General features: G+C 55.0%; 1 protein-coding gene across 3 annotated transcripts in view; it reads left to right on the top strand.

Moving 5' to 3' along the window:
* jarid2b (jumonji and AT-rich interaction domain containing 2b) overlaps nt 1–19,411 on the top strand; it is a 60,193-nt gene that overhangs the window by 39,030 nt on the left and 1,752 nt on the right. Inside the window, exons 4-18 of one of the 3 annotated variants that reach the window (XM_072705384.1) lie at nt 3,611–3,780; nt 7,149–7,172; nt 8,397–8,573; nt 9,142–9,344; nt 11,678–12,740; nt 13,552–14,042; nt 14,598–14,690; nt 14,852–14,970; nt 15,082–15,152; nt 15,546–15,660; nt 16,693–16,798; nt 17,271–17,453; nt 17,979–18,109; nt 18,206–18,389; nt 19,216–19,323. In XM_072705384.1, the coding sequence (XP_072561485.1) occupies nt 3,611–3,780; nt 7,149–7,172; nt 8,397–8,573; nt 9,142–9,344; nt 11,678–12,740; nt 13,552–14,042; nt 14,598–14,690; nt 14,852–14,970; nt 15,082–15,152; nt 15,546–15,660; nt 16,693–16,798; nt 17,271–17,453; nt 17,979–18,109; nt 18,206–18,389; nt 19,216–19,323 (3,238 nt within the window). The remainder of the gene's footprint in view (nt 1–3,610; nt 3,781–7,148; nt 7,173–8,396; nt 8,574–9,141; nt 9,345–11,677; nt 12,741–13,551; nt 14,043–14,597; nt 14,691–14,851; nt 14,971–15,081; nt 15,153–15,545; nt 15,661–16,692; nt 16,799–17,270; nt 17,454–17,978; nt 18,110–18,205; nt 18,390–19,215; nt 19,324–19,411) is intronic. The other 2 variants (XM_072705385.1, XM_023811978.2) reach the window with 2 other exon arrangements.

Raw genomic sequence — 19,411 nt, 5'->3', positions numbered from 1 at the left:
ATCATCATACAGGACATCAGAGCACAGGCTCCTTTGAAGGAGGGGGGTGGGAGTTGGTTATGTCTGGGATAAACTCTCACCCTGGGCTTTGATTTCTGCCCTGAGTGGGAGGCCCTTCCCACGGCCTGCCAGCAGGGCGGCGCTCTCCTTTTCTGCTCGATTCTTCCGACATCATAGTATTTGCACGTTCATGTTTGACCCGTGAGAAATAATTTAGACAATGCAGCTTTTGTGACATATGGAGGGTGGCGGTAATTTTGGTGATGACAAGCGATTCTGTGGCCCCTCCCCACCCCCACCGTCTCCCAAGTTGCTGAGCTGCAGTCGGGGGAGGGGGTTCGGATCTCTGCATAAACAGGAAGGTCACGCCGTTGGATCTCGCCCTGTTGAGTGGTCCCAGTGCCAAAGGTCCTTTGGAGGCGAATTTGAAAGGATTGCGGACTTCTGGTGCCGGGTCCTGGATTTTGTCTGGGACACTGGATCCAGATGAGCGGGGCCCACCCGTGACTTTCAAGGAGTGGGGGCTGTTTCTGCTGGAAGCGACTGCGCCCAGTTTTCCCCAAAGCCAGTGAGAAGTGGCACGTTTTGGCTGTCTCCTCTCATTTTCCAGTGGGGGCAGTCGGGAGAGGGGGGGGGGGGCTATTCTTAATTCTCAGTAGCAGATAAAGCCGGGTATCACCACCAGTGTTTATTGGTGTGTGAGTCCACGCATATGAATCAGAGCTGCATTTAATTGGGCAGTACGGTAACTGATAAGCGTAACGGTCCAATAAAATCCACTCCTGATGCCGTCTAGACGGAGTTCTTAGACCACAGACATCCTCATTTTACTGGCCCCTTTGCTCAACTGGTGTCTCATCCAATTAAAGTCCTCCTTAATTATTCAGCCGATGGGCCCCCCATTCATCTTTTTTGTATCCTGTGAACCTAAAACAAAAGTGGAGGTAAAATCAATAGCAACCCGAACCCCCCCGATGCCTTTGGGGCCTCATGCAAGAAGCAGACTCCAAAAAAAAAAAAAACCTGAAACAAAAGCAAAAACAAACAGCACATTTGTCTGCTGTCTGCCGGCTGTTTGCTCTGCCACAAAGCGCTCGAGCGCCTGACCTCTGACCTCCCTTTAACTTGTTAGCCGCCTGGACTTCATCTGGTAGCTCTTAAAGACACCCCAGTGCTGGCCCTCGTTGTAGTTTAACAAGACGAGACGCCGTCCCCTCCGGGGGGGTGGGGGGTATACTTGCTAACTACCGACAGTCCGTATGCGATCTTCTGTTGGCTGGTGGATTTGTGTTTTTGGATGATCGTTTGTTTTTGTCTTGGGTGCAAGATTTGTTTTAAATTTACAGACCTCTTCTTGACTAAGGTGTTATTAAACATCAAACAGACAAATGTCTTTATCGTGTAGATGCTGAATAGTTGCCCAGATTATTTACCAGCAATTGGTTAGGGAATAAGACAATTGACTTATTTTTACACTGTGATTCTAACCAGTAAAGTCCTGCCATCAAAATATTTAGTAATGTGCTGCTAATGTGCCAGAGAGCTTTTCCTCCGTGCTAAGAGTAATATGTATGTAAGGGTGACCGGTCTCAGATACAGCATGCGTGTTTGGCAGATTAATGTCAGCGATAGGGCCGTTTTTCATCCGATTAGGAAGTCAGCCAGACGCAACGCGATGCAAACGCCCATGTCTGGCTCCTCTCTGGAAGTGGGTGGTTCCGTTCGCTCGCTGAGGACACTCTGCTCGCCCGCTCTGCGTGTGGTGGGGCCTGTCAGCTGCGACCAGTTGCCTGCTTTGCACTTCCGGAACATTCCACAAGCACTGCTGTACATCATAGGCCTGGCTTTTCTATGAATGGCGGCTTCTTTTCTGATGAATGGTGGAGAAGGTCTGCACCCCCCCCCCCCCCACTACTCTGGAGTTCAGGACGGCTTCACACGGCTCCAACATGAGCTATCCTCCCCCCCACACACACACGCACACGCACACATACACACGCACACACAGGAAGAGTCTACACTAGCCAATTTGCCACAAGCATAGTTTGGTTTCCATTTATGTCACAGATACCCCCCCCCCCCCCCCCCCCGACCTGCAACCGACTCGAGGGTTACAGCAGTTGTCTGAAGATATTTACTTGGCTGGCCAGCCTCCACTGCTCCTCCCCCCAGCCACTTATGGCCATTTTCAATTTTTTTTTAATTCATCTGTTTGTTTTCTAAACGCACCGCACAGATTAAAAAGTCCTGTCCGTGTCTGAGACGGGAAATGGGCCTGTGTGTTTAAAATAAGCTGTGAAGTGTTGATCTGCAGTGCCAGAGGTATCCTGGCTTGAAATCTTGTTTTCTTTAGCTAGGGGAAGAATATTTGTGTGGGAAGGTCAGAGCAGAGGAGCGTAAGTGCAGGACCTACATAACTGAACGGTAGTTAAAGTGTGGAGTTCTGTTCGGCAGTCGGTCTTAATGAAGCTTATCTTTAAGAAATACTGTTGTGAGTGAAGATCGGATCAGTTGTCGTTAATTATCAGGATTAAAATACATTACTGTCATTGACTGTTACCTTGTTTGTAGCAATACGCAGAACACTTTCCTTTTACTCAACGATAAGTAAAGTAAGACAGCAAAGTAAGAACGTTTCAGTGTTTTTACTGTGTATATGATGATAAACTTCTTGAACTTGAAATACCAAAAGATGATTATGTTCGATCAAGAATCAGATAAAAGTGACTGGATTGGTGTTTCTCTGGTTATATGTAGTTAATTGTATTGAAATCTTGACATAACTGGCTGTTAGCACACAGTGATGCAGGTAGGTTTTGATGGTGGTCATGATGGGTCTGCTTAACATGGCTAGATGACATCTTGGCTTCTCAAAGTGTGTTGGCGTGCCCACCAGCCGTGTGTTGAGGTGCCCGCCAGCCGTGTGTTGGTGTGCCCGCCAGGCGTGTGTTGAGGTGCCCGCCAGGCGTGTGTTGAGGTGCCCGCCAGGCGTGTGTTGAGGTGCCCGCCAGCCGTGTGTTGAGGTGCCCGCCAGCGGTGTGTTGAGGTGCCCGCCAGCGGTGTGTTGAGGGGCCCGCCACCCGTGTGTTGAGGGACCCGCCACCCGTGTGTTGAGGTGCCCGCCAGCCGTGTGTTGAGGGGCCCGCCACCCGTGTGTTGAGGGGCCCGCCACCCGTGTGTTGAGGGGCCCGCCACCCGTGTGTTGAGGGGCCCGCCACCCGTGTGTTGAGGGGCCCGCCACCCGTGTGTTGAGGGGCCCGCCAGCGGTGTGTTGAGGGGCCCGCCAGCGGTGTGTTGAGGGGCCCGCCAGCGGTGTGTTGAGGTGCCCGCCAGCGGTGTGTTGAGGGGCCCGCCAGCGGTGTGTTGAGGGGCCCGCCAGCGGTGTGTTGAGGGGCCCGCCAGCGGTGTGTTGAGGTGCCCGCCAGCGGTGTGTTGAGGGGCCCGCCACCCGTGTGTTGAGGTGCCCGCCAGCCGTGTGTTGAGGTGCCCACTAGCCGTCACACTCACAGTGCTGAGGTTAAGCTTCTCCCCTGACTTGTGCTGATGACTCCCATTGGGCAGCTGCTTCATGCTAGAGTCTGATTCATGCCGTCTTCTTGCCTCCCTACAGGCCCAGACTGCAAGCCCAGAGGAAGTTTGCTCAGTCTCAACCCAACTCTCCCAGCACGACCCCAGTGAAGGCAGCTGAGGCTATGCTGCCCACCCCTGCCTCGCAGATCACGGACCTCTCCAGGCGCAAGCCCAAAACGGAGGACTTCCTGACCTTCCTCTGTCTCCGAGGTGAGGCACCCCAGCACCGTGACACGTCCCCTCACGAATACCCCAGTCCGCCACCTCTGGGGAGCGGATCATTTCTGAAGAGGAGCAGTGCATTCTGGGCTTTGAAATGGGTCGAGCAGTCATCTTGCTAAAGATGGGGGTGGTCTGTGTCTCAGTATGTGAAAGGTCAGGGGTTCCAAGCTCATGCCCAGCAGAGTAACTGCATCAGCTCTGGGCCCTTGGGCGAGGCCCTTAACCATGGCTTCTCCAGGGGTGCTGGGCACTCTCTGAACCCAGGCTTTCCCTTCTCTCTCCTGGGAAATGATGCTCTGGCCTCCGGTCTCTCGGCCCACCTGAGGAACCCGTCGCAGATCTTCCACCTCCGTTACCTGCTATCCCGTGCGGTGTTGGGCAAGCCCTTCAGGTGGCTCCAGCTGAAATCCGACGCCCCAGGTTCCGTGTTTGGTGTTTGGCCAAGGCTGCCGTGTGCCAGTCGGCTGTCCCGCAATGGTCAACGTGCCCCACGTGACGCTCACAAGGCCAGATTCCTGTGCCTTTGTCTTAGTGAGCTTCTGCTGGCCTCCAGTCCACGTCTATCCTCAATGGCCCTGCCAGTGAGGTTATTTGATAACCCACCCAGAATCTGCGCAATCCTGGCACCCTGCCACCCCCCCCCAAAAAAGTGACTCAAACGTTCTGTTCCTAGAAAGTCCACTACTGAGAAGCCCCCACCACCACCAATGCAAACATGATTCTGCAGGAGTCAAACTTTGAAGCGGAGTGGCGGGTTTTTCCCAGAATGCCTTGCTGTCTCACAAAGCGACCTTTCCCAGTGTATGGGCAGAACGGTTAGCCGTGTGGCTGTCGTGCACTCTTTCATTTGGGGGCGGGGTTTGAGGGAGCGCATTGTATTTCACCCCACACCCCCCCCCCATCACCATCCGATGAGGTGGGGGTGCCAAGCAACCGTGTGACCATCTCGTGTATTTCAGATAGGTTATGCTCTCATTATTTATTTTAAAATAAATTTTTACTTTATTTTTTTAACTCCCATTTCAAAGAGCTATCTCTGACTGAGCCTGAACATGCTGTTGATGTTCGACTTTTTTCTGTTCAGGGACCAGTCCTCAGAAAGAGGTCCTATTTCAGTGCAGGAAGAGATCGATGGCATTCCCGGTACGAGGGGAGAGGTCACAGGGGTCGCCTCCTTTGTGCCCCGCCCCCCTCCCCACAATGAAGTGTTTATCTTGTCTAACAAACACGCCAAGCGCCCTACAGCCAGGCAGCCCGACTGTGTGATAAAATCCTTTGAAAACATTTGGGGGGGGGGGGGGTCTTTTTTTGTGAAAAGAGCAGCTATTTGTAGGTTCTTTGTGATTTTTATGAGGATATTTTTTTTTTTTGTCATTGCCTTTGTTCCCAAGTCATTGTTGGGTTTGCAGTCACCGGAGATTTTCCAGCAGGGATTTAACAAAAATGTCAGACTCTGCCTTTTATATATTTTTAGTGGGAGATTGATATATTTTTAATCCTCCCTGGAAGTGTGTATATCCCCATGCGGTGAGGAGTAATTAGCGTCGCCCATTGACGTTACTCTGAGCGCGGCACTGGCCCAGTGGCCGCTTTCGGTTGGTGTCCCTCCCCTTATCGGCCCTCCGGGTCCTCAGACGGATGCTCCTTTGTGGCCTCGGATACTGCCTGTCAATCACCTCGCTGGCTGTGCAGACGCAGGCTAAAGCAGAGCTGTGCGGACTCTCCGGTCGTCTCCGACCCTCCGAGGCACAGGTCCGGCCCGGCCATCGTCTTCTCACGGCGGGGCAACGGTTCTGAATAAGAGACCCACCCCCACCGCAGTGCTGAGTTGTGGCCGCGAGTTCGACTCGCTGGGAATTTTCGAAGCCAGAAGAAGATGGCAGACTCCTCCAATTCAATTAAGTCCGCAGAGGGGCTGCGTTCTGGCGGGGAGCGAGCTGATTAAATTTGCCTGTGACTCGTCGGCTGAGGGCAAACTGGGTTAATGGATTTCCCAACATTCAGGAATGTAAATTAGAGAGGATATAATCCATAATCCTCTCGCATCCTCCACTGAGGTTTGGAGACGCTTGTTGAAAGGGGCCTGCCCTCCCGCTTTGCCGCATGCTGCCGGATTATCCCCCCCCCCCCCTCCCCAGCACGTGAGTGCCGCCCCGGGGGAAATCAAACGTGGGTGCGATGCTGTGGCCAGCTGCAGTTTGTCGTCCAGACACAGCCTGAGGAACAAAGAGGTTCTGCGTGAGGGTCTCTCCCTGGGTCTATAGGATGAGATCTCCTTACGGAGGGGTCCAGTCGCTTTGCGATGTCTGCGCAGGCACTGATCATCACATGCGTGTCTGTGTTTGTGTTCGGCTGCATAATTAAAGATCACCCTTAAGCCCAATAAGTAGCATGTTGCGGCTGCTGGTATGTCTGTTTACATAATCCCACACGGAAGATCGACCTCACAGAAATACGTGATTGATTGTCCACGCTTCCCGTTTTTAAACGTTACAGTAATTGGGGTGGGGGCTGTGTCAGCCCCCCCCCCCCCCCCCCCCCGCTTGTGCCAGATGCTTAGTCGCGAGAGTCTGTGCGTCTCTGCTGTAAATCCCTCACCGCGTGGCTGCCTATCAGATCATCCCGGGGGCCTGTCATAAACAAAACGGCTGAAAATGGGGCTGAAAGGGGCCCCCGAGGGCGGGGCTTTGGGTCACGTCTGTGCGTGGCGGCTAACTGGCTAACCCCCACTGCGAGACGCACCCTCAGACGCCGGGGGCCTTGACCTTCGACCTGCCGTGTCAGGCTGGTGTACTCGTGAAGATGTTGTCCATTAACAGAGTCTGATCACGTGGGCCCCCCCTTTCGGCAGTGCAGTGGGGTGGTGTGGCTCTCCCCAAGTGCAGTGGCCCACACTGGGTTTTGATGCCATGGAAGCTGCAGGTCCTCCAGCTTGTCTGAATTTTATGTGGTAATTTTTTATAGCCCAATCTAGCCCCCCACCCCCAGGTCAAGTTAATGTGTCTTTCTTACGCTACATTCTCCCCCCCATGGCTCCTGCTTGCCATCTAGCTGTACCCCCTCCCAGTCTGCATTCTCCCAGCCACCCCACCCACCCAGTGCTGTTTACCTGGTTCTGAATGCTATGCTTTAAATATGCCAGCAGACGGGCAGGAGAGGTATCCTCTTACTGCGTTCATTCCCTAGCCCCCCCCCACCCCCCCGCCCCCCCCCAGCTGACCTCCTTGGCGTCTCCTCTGGTCTCTCTGCCTCCGTCAGTAGCCAGCAGCGCACGATGATTCTCATCCGCCTGTGTTGTTCTGCTACATCTGAGAAGCGTCACACTAACCCTGGGTTTGCTGTGCCTTTGATTTCAGGTTACAGTACGTGGCACAACGCAGGTTAGTTAACTTTATCCATTCCTATCAATAACACTTCCAGTAACCACTGTCACCCCCCCCCCCCCCCCCGTATTGTAGTCCCCAACTCTGGTATTTAAGATGTTTCCACTCTGAGAGAGTAATTAGAGCGTTTGCAGATCGGCTCATTAATTCTGGTTCATTTTGATGTACGTTAGTTAAGCATGTTGCACATGCATAGAAACGTGGTTTTGTTCATGTTTTCTGTAGACATGTTTTTAATAGGAAAATCTGTTTCCCTGAAAATCTGTAATCTTAAAACCAGTTTCCTGGTTTCAGAGGTCGTTGTCAGGAATCCTTAGTTTGGGCCTCCATGTTTTAAGAAAAGCCGGCTACTTGCTTCAGGAAACTCCTTTAGCCTTTCTGTAGCGCCGCTCTGGAAGCGGTGAGCGTGGTTTGATCCGCTCTCCCGTCACTTGCGCCATGTGGAGCGAGGGGCAGCGCGGCCCCTAAGCGGCGGACGGCATTCTGAGAAGCTCCCGGTGACCGCTGCTGTTAACCAGGCTGCTGTTAACCAGGCTGCTGTTAACCAGGCTGCTGTTAACCAGGCTGCTGTTAACCAGGCTGCTGCCACAGGCGGTATCTCAGTGAAAAGGCTGCTGATGGCCCCGCCCAGATTGAGCCATGGTCCCGCCCCCCCCCACGGATGATCTTTGGCCAGCGGGCTTTAATGAGGGTCTCGTTAGCACCAGGCGGCCAGATAAAGGCGGGATTTATAGCCGACTAATGAGCAGCGTTTTATGGAGGCCGCTGCTGAATCTACGGGCTGTGACATCACGCCCAGACGGCACTCCGCCGGCCTGCAGGTGTGTAAATAGAGACTTATTCATCAGTTTGTTTGTTGATTTCAGTAATTACGAAATGACTTGATGACCTGGACAAGTTCCAGGTTCATTAGATGTAAATTTCATTGATGGCTAATTCCCGTGATCCGGAGTGGGAATGGGGGGCCGACAGCCGCCCACTTCAGTCTGTTGACGTTCCTGTGAGCAGGCGAACGGCGTCCGGCGTCCTGTTAAGAACCCGAACCGAGGGGTATCGGCAGTGAAGGGGCTGAGCCAGTGTACTCCGTCTGTAAGGATTCATCATCATGATTGTTCGGGGGGGATTAGCTGGTGCGCCCCCTGGAGGAGAAGCCGGGTGCATGGGTCCTCGCTTCCTCGTCTCACATACCCCCCTGCCCCCCATGTCCCTCCCCACTTTCAGACTCGGTGGCCCTGCCCAGCAGCATGGCCTACTTGGGGAGCTCCCAGGACGAGGACGAGCTGGAGGATGAGGACGAGACTGAGGATGCACGGACGGAGGCCAGCGTGGCGTCGGCGTCCTGCCCATGCACACCGCGGAAGGGCAAGCCACCTGGCAAGCAGGCCCTGAACGGCCATGGTACGGCCCTTAGACGCCCTCCCCGGGCTGCTGCGGCTTCCGCTCACTGGTGCCCTCTGCAGTGTGGGCTTGTCATTGAAAATAATTTAGCACTGAAACGTGTACCACTGAGTCTTGGGGTTTTGGGGGCAAAGTGAGGGCCCCCTAATGGGTAGGGTAACACCCTTGGGTCTGGGGGCTCCAGTAAGGAGCAACAGGAGTGCATGATGTCAGTGCTGCATGTAGCTGCAGCAGGGGTGGGTGGGGGGTGCTGTGCTGTGCAGGACGCCACAGGATGCTCGGGGGGGGGGGGGGGTCAGAGCTGTGCCCCGGAGGGGGTGTGTAAGCAGTGTGACAAGAAATGTATGCAGATTCTGTTTTGCTGGGCTGTGTGCAGACACGTCTGCGAAAGCTCATTGTCAGTGCTGGTGGTGAAGGCGTTCTCCCCGAAAAGGTGTGATGGCACACCGGGGCCGGGGGGGGGGGGCATGTCACGCCGTGCACTTTATGTCCTGGTTCCTCCGGGGCTGACGGGGGGCATCGAAAGGCTGTTTGTGCCATTGATTCTCCATTTCCTCCTCTCCTTCAGTCTTCAACGGCTACAGCAAGGCGTCGCGGGACAGAGAGGGTGCCGGCAAGCTGAAGGGCCGGGAGGCGACGCCGGCGAAGGAGCGCGGCGAGCGGCCAGACAGCCGCAGGGAACAGCCCCTCCCACACGCTGGAGCCCCAGCCAGGGGGCCCTCCGCCGGCAGCGTCCCATACAAGCGCGCGGCCGAAGAGCTCCGCAAGCAGGTACACCCCTCTGAGACCTCACACCCCCCCAAACGTGTGAGCACGTGTTTGCGTGTGCCACTTTGCAGAGTGTGAGCAAACATAATTGTGTGCCGGGTTATAGTGTGTGATTGTGCACGAGCGTGTGCTGGTTTACAGTGTGTGCCCCCCCCCCACCCCGACAGCATCTGCTTGGGATCAGAAGGGCCCACTTGGCTCTGATGGTGATCTGCAGGCTCCTGTTGGCACCGTAGCCGCCGCCGCCTTCTTCTTCTCCTCTAAACGTCTTTAACGGGGTACTAACCCTGCAGCTGGGCCTGTGAGCGTTCGGGAGAGAGCCTGGTGCGAGGGATGATTGCTGATCACCAGAGGACCTGACGCGCGTTTGGGCGCTTAGGAAGAGGTGATGGTGATGCCCCCCAGGGCCGAGGCCAGTGTGGTGCGCCGTGCTGGGGGCTTTTTTCGCTGAGCCGTACGGCACTCGAGTCGTTTCCCTCCTGCTTGCTCAGGGATCTGTGCCGCACGTGTTTCACGTTAGTGCGCAGCCGTCCCGCAGCTGCCCATAGCAACATATGACATCACCCCACCCCCCCCCCCCCGGTGCTCACGTGCAGCACACTACAGTGCTTGTTTTTCTTTTGGTTTCTCCCCCTTTCTTCAGGGGACGTGTGATCTGGTTGGGAGTGATCGCCAGCCTGTCCACACACACACACACACACACAGCGTGCTTTGCTGGGAATTACCGTGTGGCGATGCTCGCATGTTTAGGTCGGCGTCACCCCCAGCTGTGTTTTCTTGTTTTTTGAAATTTTTATTTATTTGTTTGCCGGCTCCGCAATCGTGCTGCGAGGCTGGGCTCACGTGCATGAATTCTCAGGAGGTTTATGAGGTAGTGTGAGTGAGCCCTCTACTGGTGAAACAGAGTAATTTCCTTTAAAACTTGAAGTTCGTAATATATGGTGAAAAATCTAAACGAAAGCATTGTTTATTGTCCTTACAGACTTGCCACAAAGTAAAGTGATTTAAGAATGAGTTTTTTTTATTCTTAAATTGTTGAAATGTATAAATTACAGTCCTGACCCCATTCTCTGTAGGACACCATTCTGTGGAATGTGTGGCTGTACTGAGTTGTTCATTGTTAGAATTGTATCAAACCAGCTTCTTGTCATAGAGGTACCCCAAACTGCCCCAAACAAAGGCATCTCCCCGAAAAGGTACCTTGTCCTGACTGGACCACAAGTCGCAATAATCTATTTCATCATTAGCCAGGTACAGTGATGTCATGGAAGGGTAGGGGGAGCTTGGATGAGGACGAGGAGGAGCTAGCAGGAGGTTGAGTGACAGTCGAGGCCCCCTAATACCTTGTGCTGGGGGGGGGGGGCAAATCAGGTTTAGCTGGACTCCTCACTGCCAGGCCGCTCGCTGTGTCTGGGGCCTCACCTGCTGGGTGGGATGATTAATGTGCCGTGCGGGGCCGAGCGCCCATCCCGCCTCGCCCACTGGGAGGCAGCGTGACGACAGGCGTCATGTTACCATCTTGTCTCTTTGTTGGCTGCCCCCATTTTGACACCTCCCTGGTGCGACATTCACCTCTGTGTTGGGAGGGCGTGTGAGGTAAGGTGGCGTTCCAGTGTGCGTCCATCGCATTAAAAGCAACGGTGTCCGCTGGGGGCGCAAAGGCAGACGGAGAATGACAGCCTGGTTCACTCAGGCCGCTCAGTGGAAGAGCCTTTTCTTTCCTACATGAAAGCTAAATTACAGAGCTTAAGCAAACCAAAGCCAGTATAATTATTTTATGCTCTGGGATGTGATTCCGTTATATAAACCATATTTTGTGTTTTGCAGAACATCTGGCATTACTAACATAAAATGAAAACATCTTTTTTTTTTTGCGACGGAGACTGAGTTGGGAGTGTTCCTGAGAGCGAGCTGTTACTTGACTGATGGGGAACGCTTTGTTTTTCGTACTTCATAAGTAAAAATCGCTGACGTCCCTTTAAACGGTGGCCTCTTCCCTGTGATACCGTACACGTGTGCAGGTTCTGGGCCGGTAGACGCTGGCTGTAAAGTGTTAAAATCAGTGGAGCTTTAGCTGGAGAACAAGATCTTCCAAAAGGATGCATCTGGTACCACTGATGAGCCAGAATGTCCCTCGCCCCTCCCCTGCCCGTCTGTCTCGGCTTCGCTCCTTAAACGTTTGGTACTCGTCACAGTTTGATCTGTCAGCCTCTTGTTTCATAAGGCCGAGTTTAACCCCACATACTTGCCCTGCGGCGGATCTCCCCGGTGGCCCCCGGTGGCTTTCGCAGAAGTTGTCCTTGACGCTGTCTTCCGTCTCCCCCCCACCCCGGCAGGTTTCCAAGGTGAACGGACTCACGCGGGGAGCCCCTGCCGTCACGCACACAGCCAGTGCCAAAAAAACAAAGGACTTCCGTCTGCCGTCCAAAACTGTGAAGTGCACGCAGGCTACGAGCAAAGCCCGTGTCACGCACACCAAAGCCAAGGGGGCGCTGGTCAGGAGGTCCAGACTGAACCACAGCAAACACGCCACGCTCCACAGACCGCCCCCAAGAAACCACTACCACCCCGGCAACGGACTGCCCCACTCCAACTCAGGAAAAGCCCAAGGTAGCAATGCAAAAACACGCAAACAGGTGCTATTGTCCAACGGGGCGCACAAGCTGGCCACCGAGGGCGCCGCACGCCTCAACGGGCGCCTCAACGGGCAGCTGCTCCCCAAAGACGGCGCCCCCCAGGGCCGGGAGGGCCTTCGCAACTCCAAGAGACGGCTAGCGGCGGCGGGGGCCACGGTCCAGCTGCTTCTGGAGAGATCCAAGAAACCGAAGCCTCCGGCCCCCGCCCCCGAGGCTCCCGGTGAGGCGGCCGTGCCCAGCGGGGCGGCAGTGCCGAACGGGCATGTCGCCACGGAGACGGGCGCGCCCAGCCCGGAACGTCAGCGGCCCAGGCGCTCCACCGCGGGGCGACTCATGTTCGGCCGGCACTCGCAGATCTCCAGCGTGGGGCCGGCGCCACAGCAGGCCGCCCCTGACTGCTCCCCTACCTCAGCCCATGAGCCGCCCCGCCCCCAGCACAAGCAGGCAGAGCCCCGTGCCAAGGCCGGCTGCCCCCCCATTACGGACGTGCTGGTGCTGCGACCCAATTCCACGGAGTTCCAGGACCCGCTGGCGTACCTGGACTCGGTGCGCGAGCGGGCCGAGCCCTACGGGCTTTGCCGCATAGTCCCCCCGCCCGAGTGGCGGCCCGAGTGCAAGCTGAACGAGGACATGCGCTTCGTCACGCAGGTGCAGCACGTGCACAAGCTGGGCCGGCGCTGGGGCCCCAACGTGCAGCAGCTGGCCTGCATCAGGAAGCACCTGCGCTCTCAGGGCATAACCATGGATGAGCCGCCCCTCATCGGTGAGTGCCGGCACCTTCCGCAAGGCCGGGCTGCGAGCACACCTGGGATCGGGTCTGGGCTCCGTCTCCCTCCCATGGTGGTGTCCTGTGTGGGGAAACGCCCTGTGCTGAAATCCGAGAGTGGGAAGCATTTTCCTTAGAAGTGTCTGTCTGTCTGCGTCTGTCTCTGTCTGTCTGTAGATATCGGACAAGGAGCAGGATGTATGAATATTCTACAGCAGTGTTAGGGTTAGGGTTAGGCATTTATCAAGGTTCCCCTTACAGCAAATTCATTTTTCCTCCCTGTTCTGAGGGATTCTATACTGTAGTGTAGACAAGTTATCCAGGGCCTGTTGAGTATGCGTGTGTGTTTTGCTCTGTCTGTGTGTGTGTTTCTGTCCACGTGTGTCCCCCGACCCCGGCACCCCTTCGCCCAGACCCCCTCCTGGCTCACTCTGAGTGATGGATTCGCTCGTGACTGTCTGTGATGGACAGGGAGTGTCTCCGTGTTGGCTTCAAAGGCCCCAGCGGGGAGTCTGGGGGAAACGGGACCGTTTGGGGGGGGGGGGTTCTTGCGTTTGCCAAACCGTTAAATTTGGCTGCCCCCTCGGGTCAAGCTGCCTTTCAAGACTGACATGTGATCCAGACAGCACCACACGATCCCGTGGATTTGCTCTGTCATTCGATACACGCTTTGGGGGGGGGCGGGGGGGTGGTTTATCGGTGTCTTCTCACCGCTTACACAGCTGGGAAGGTGAATGCGTGCCCCAGGACAGTCTGCCCCCACCCTGCCTTCACATGCATGATCTCAGTCCCCCTTTTCCTTCCACAGGGGGCTGCGAGCTGGACCTGGCCCGCTTCTTTCAGCTCATCAACGACATGGGCGGAATGCAGCAGGTAACGGACCTCAAGAAGTGGAGCAAGCTGGCGGACCTGCTGCGGGTGCCGCGCTCCGCCCAGGACCGGCTGGCTAAACTGCAGGAGGCCTACTGCCAGTACCTGCTGTCCTACGACTCGCTGTCAGCCGAGGAGCGCCGGAGGCTGGAGCGGGAGGTGCTGGCCGAGAAGGAGAACCTAGAGTGTCGGCGGGGGCCCCTGGAGGGCCACTCAGAGAATGCACATCGCTCGCTGGCACTGCCGCGCTACGAACCCAAGAACGGCCTGGTCAACGGCATGGTGCACAAGGATGGCCTTCGTGGCCGACTCAAGGACGCCGTGGACGCCCTCAAGATGGGCCGGCGCCGGCTGTTCGCTCAGGAGAGGAAGGCTGACGAGCAGGAGGACCGCGGCATCCTCAGCGACCAGCACAAGTGTATTTACAAGGTGAGCACACTCCATGTTCCTCCTGCTTCCCACAAAGCATTTCTCACCGCAGAGGCACGCATGCAAGAACTGCACGAATGACTATTAAAAAAAATAAAATAAAAACGTGCATGTTGAACTACGGTGCTTTCTTTGGAGAAGTAGTGAGTTTCTAGAAAGTTCCATGATCTGTGCTCCAGAAGCATCCAAGTATGATCTATATATATGACAAAGAACAAGAAAGGCCTGCAAACTTGAACCATGGTCTCTTTTGAGAAGCAGTGAGGTTCCCCCTGGGCCCCTCCATGTGTGTGTTTGCTCTGGTGTCTGTCAGAGAGACAGGGATGTAATGTAGGTCAGTGAAAAGATCTAGTCATCTCTCCAGGCTTTCTGGTCAGCAGACTGTCCTCATTTCAGAGGCAGACAGGATCCACATTCATTTACAGTGTAACTCTGGTGAAACGTAGCATTTGGCTGCTGCTCGCTGTGCCAGTGCTGCCACTGGCCGCCGACGGCGCTCCCCGGACCATGCCCACGGCCCCCTGATTCGTTTCTCCGCCCCCCCCCTCCCCCCAGGGCCGTTCTGTTTCCTTGACCACCTTCTACCGGACAGCCAGGAACACTATGAACATGTGCTTCAACAAGGAGCCCACGGCCGCCGAAGTGGAGGTACGCCTGCATGCGCCGCCGGCCTTCTGCCCTGTGCCTGCTAATAAGCCATTAAACCCTCCAGTGTGACTCAGCCGAAGAGGAGCACGGCATCCCGGTCTCCGTACGCTTCTAAATGGATTCCTTTCCTTTTGCCGTCCCTGTCTCTAACCCCCCAACAGCAAGAGTACTGGCGCATCGTGGAGCAGAAGGACTGCCATGTGGCCGTCCACAGCGGGAAGGTGGACACCAGCACTCATGGGAGTGGTTTCCCTGTGGCCAAGTCGGAGCCCTTCTCCAAGTGAGGAGCGCCGCTCGCCTTCTCTTCTCGCCCGCTGTCTCGGCCTGCTCCTGCCTCGCCACGCGTGCCGCCTGACTGCGGAGCTCACTAACCTGGCCTCTGTCCCCACAGGCATGGATGGAACCTCACAATCCTGCCCCACAACTCTGGGTCCATCCTGCGTTACCTTGGTGCTGTGCCTGGTAAGGGTTGCCGTGCACAACTGGCTCTTAGCCGCTCACCCCACCCCCCATTCTGAAACCTCGCTCTGCATAATGTGCCAGGGGCCAATGGGAGGGGGGGGGGGGCTTTCCCAGCATAATTACTAGCCCTTTGAGCATAGGGACTGCATGAGGATCCAGCCAGTAGTGGGGGTGACTGAGTGTGAAAGTATGGTGTAGATGGTGCGGGACCAGTGCTGCTCTCCTAGAGGGCCGTGGGGGGGGACTGCATAGCTCTGGGACCCCCACCTAGGGACAGCTTCTCACTCTGGGTCTGCAGCACCGAAATCACTCTCTGCCTCCATCTGGCCCAAAACTACTCCTGCTGGAACTCCACTCAACTGCCCCCCCCCCCCCCCCCCCCTCTGTCCGCAGGGGTGACCGTCCCCTGGCTGAACATCGGCATGGTGTTTTCTACCTCATGTTGGTCTCGCGACCAGAACCGCCTTCCATTCATCGATTACTTACACACGGGTGCGGACTGCATCTGGTAAGTGTTACCCGCCCGGGGGTGGTCGCCTCGCCCTCCCCGTTCCCCAGCACAAAGTAAAGGTCACCGCCGCATTTCAGCTTTAGATCAATAGATGCTAATTTATAACATGCAACCAGAATGCTACACGCCTGCCGGAGCGCATATAGAATGACGTGTGTGGCAGGGAGCAGCTTGGGTTGGATAGTGGCTGATAATGTCTGAACTGTGGACCAGTGACTGGTTATGCTGGGAGGTTTAGTGCAGTTTTTAATGTAATCCTATGTCACATCCACTCGGCTCAGAGCGGAAGGGACACACAGGAGACACACCAAGTATCTTAACTAGAATGTAATGATCAAATAAGGCAATTTACAAAGAGGTCAATAGTACGAGACAAAACGAAAGTATGATGGCAAATCAGTAGGTGGCCAAAGCAACCCCCCCCCCTTATCTGGCTCTCCCAAGGCTCTTTTGTCTCCCTTCTCAGCAGCCCGTTACTCTCTAGGGTCTAGGGGTAGGGAACACATGTGTGACTAAGCCCCAGTCAGTGACAATTTCATTCAATATCATAAACTTAATTCATGACACATAAATTATTTCTTATATATTTGTTTTGGCATTACACTCGTCTTAATTTTAATGTATATTGTAAATATGTCAGACATTGTGTTAAGTTTGTAATCTGACATCAAAGTATAGACATTGCAGAATGCAGTTTGGAACACTTGCAGACACATTATAAAAGTACATAGTAAGCAATGGTGGAAGTTTGTTTTGATCCCAGATATCTGATCACCATAGTCTTGGCTACATGACGATGACAAAATGGTGTAGTTGCAACATTCGGAATGAAGGAGGTTTCCATCTGTGGGCATCTCAGTCTATCCATTTAAGCCAATTTCTGTTGAGAAGCTCCATGTCAGAAGTCACAGTCTTAGTGAGGGGGTTTATCCTTGTCTGGGGGGAGGGGGGATTTTTGTGTGTCCACATGATTTTGTCCTCTCTCCAGTGGGCAAAGGGTTGGTATTAAGAGAGAGTCGTCCCCCCCAGGTATTGTATTCCTGCTGAAGAAAAAGCGAAGCTGGACAAAGTGGTGCACACCTTGCTGCAGGCCAACGGCACCCCTGGGCTGGAGATGCTGGAGAAGAACATCATGGTGAGGAGATGGGCAGCAGCTCCTGGGGCATTAATGGGGGGGGGGGTGGTTCAGCCTAACGCCCCCCCCCCCCCCCCCCCCCACACACACACACATACACACAGTGTTTCCAACAGCTTTTCTAGCTGCAGCTGCTCAGCTGTCAGGACGAGGAGGTGCAGGTCCTTCTCGAGCTGCCAGCAAGACCTGGCATTGCCTCAGAAACCAGACAGATGCTAACAGGAATGTTTATTAATACCAATTATGCCTCCACAGCCCGTCTGTTTAACGTCAGGCTCTCTGTGAAGGAGAGCCAGGCAACCTAAAGCAGACGCATCTCCTGGACGCTTGTTCATTCTGTTCTTGTTTCGTTTAATGTCATGGTTTTCCGTTTATATTCAGTATGGATCAGGCTTTGTGAACCAGGCCAAGCGCTGCACCAATGGTTGATCTGTCTGTCCCCCCCCCCCCCCCATCCGTCACCCCCCTTCAGATCTCTCCGGAGGTTCTCTCCCGCGAGGGCATCAAGGTGCACCGCACGGTGCAGCAGAGTGGCCAGTTCGTCGTCTCTTTCCCGGGAACCTTTGTGTGCAGGGTCTGCTGTGGGTACAGCGTCTCCGAAAGCGTGCACTTTGCCACCCCCCAGTGGATGAACCTGGGATACGAGGCTGCTAAGGTGAGCCTGTCATGGCTGCCTTTCATTTTTCCAGATCCCTGTAAATAGGTTATTTCAGTTCGATCTTATTTGCGTGGCACTTCTTATAATGGGAATTGTTACAAGGCAGTTTTTACAGAGCACTGTAGCTTAAACCCCCCAGAGTAAAACTGCCCTGCAGCCAGGACAGGAGGCTGGAGTCCTCAGGCAATCAAGTCACACTCCCCCGTTTACCAATTGTAATTGTAATTTTAACTATTTGCAAATTGGCATTGTAATTTTAAATTTGAAGCCCTTAATTATCTGGTTTAGGCATACAGATGCTGGACTGTGGCAAAAACTGGGTCAGGCTGGGGGCCCTGAGGACTAGATTGGGGGCTGTTAATTAGCATAATAATTAGAGGAGACCGGATGGCCGAACGGGAGCCAGGAATGCTGGGAAGATGACAGCCCAGCTGGCTGGGGTGGGGGGCTGGTGCGCCGACATGGCCGCCCCTCTGTGCTGCCAGAACATTCCTGATGTAAGCCCCACGGTGCCCCCTGCAGGACCTGAAATGCCGGCGCATCGCAAAACCCTTTTCCATGGAGAAGCTGCTCTACCAAATCGCCATGTTCGAGTCCAAGCGTGAGAACGGCCACGTTCTGGGCACAATCGCCACTCTTCTCAAAGATCTCAGGTAGGCTCAAAGCTACCCGCTCCTGCCGCGGTCGGACCGGAGCGGCGCGCGCGGACAGTATCCTCCAAGGTAATCCCCGTGTTCTGGCCACCCCAGGGACATAGAGATGCGCCAGCGGCAGAAGCTGTACGAGGCCGGACTGCTTTCCTCGGCCCGCTACGGCTCGCACGATGGCACTCAGGCTCCCGGCGAGGCCAGGAAGAAGCAGCGCAAGTGGTTGGCACTGGAGTCATCGGAGCGCCGCTGCCAGACATGCCAGCACCTCTGCTACCTATCCATGGTGAGCCTTCCCCTCCCCGCCATGAGATGGACTGACCCATCCCACTCTGCTCTTTATGAGATGGGGTAGAGAGCAAGTGCCTCGGAGGGGGGTGCGTGAGGTCAGGGCACATATACTCACCTGTCATTAATTGGACGATTCAGTTAGTTTGTGAGGGAGAGGGAGACCAGATGTTTCCGGGCTTGGTTAGAGAGCAAAGTGGTTTTGTGTGTTTGTATCTTCACCGCTCCCATCTGTTATATGCTGAGGATGCTGCTAAACTCCTGCCTGATCCTCCCCCCCCCCCAAATCCCACCGTCCTGTTCAGATGGAGCCGTGCACACCAAGCCCGTCACACTCGGACTCCTATACTTGCTGAAAATGCCACTTTTTTATTTTTTATTTAATTTCCATCTTTTATCAGTCTGTACAGCTCAACGTATAGGCTTAGGCCGATGGGGATAAGAGAACCAAGGTCCCTCTTTGGACTTCTGGGTGAAACGCTGTTTTATTTACTGCCAGTTGCAAAATTAAAGAGCAGCTTGTTGGGGGAGTCGCTGAGCCTGAAGGGGCAGTTTCTGCTGATCTCAGCACCCTGTAAACGGGATGGCTGGCTAACCCCCCCCCCCCCCCCCCCGGTGGGGTAGGGTGTCACGACACTTTACTGGGCTATCGCAGGCGGAGCCTCCTCACAGGCGGAGCCTTATCACCGCAACACAGCCGCCGCCGATCTCAGTGACTCGCATCCGGTTGCTTAGCGACCACAATGAGCTGATTACGTAGCAAAGGCACCACAAATCCCCCTCTGTCGATTTCCGCCCCGTTGATAATCTGCATGTGGCGGCAGGTCGTCCAGGAGAACGAGAATGTGGTCTTCTGCTTGGAGTGCGCGTCACACCATGTGGAGAAACACAAGTCCTGCCGGGGCCTGAAGATGATGTATCGCTACGACGAGGTACGACATCATGTGACGCGGTTAGGTGCCGGCTGCGTTAAGGCCGCAGAGTCTCTCTAATGCCCACTCTCTCTCCTCCTGGCTGGGA

Source organism: Paramormyrops kingsleyae, chromosome 23, assembly GCF_048594095.1.
Source record: "Paramormyrops kingsleyae isolate MSU_618 chromosome 23, PKINGS_0.4, whole genome shotgun sequence".
NCBI lineage: Eukaryota > Metazoa > Chordata > Actinopteri > Osteoglossiformes > Mormyridae > Paramormyrops > Paramormyrops kingsleyae.
The sequence above is the reverse complement of the archived record's forward strand: the minus strand, read 5'-3'. Positions and strand labels throughout refer to the sequence as shown.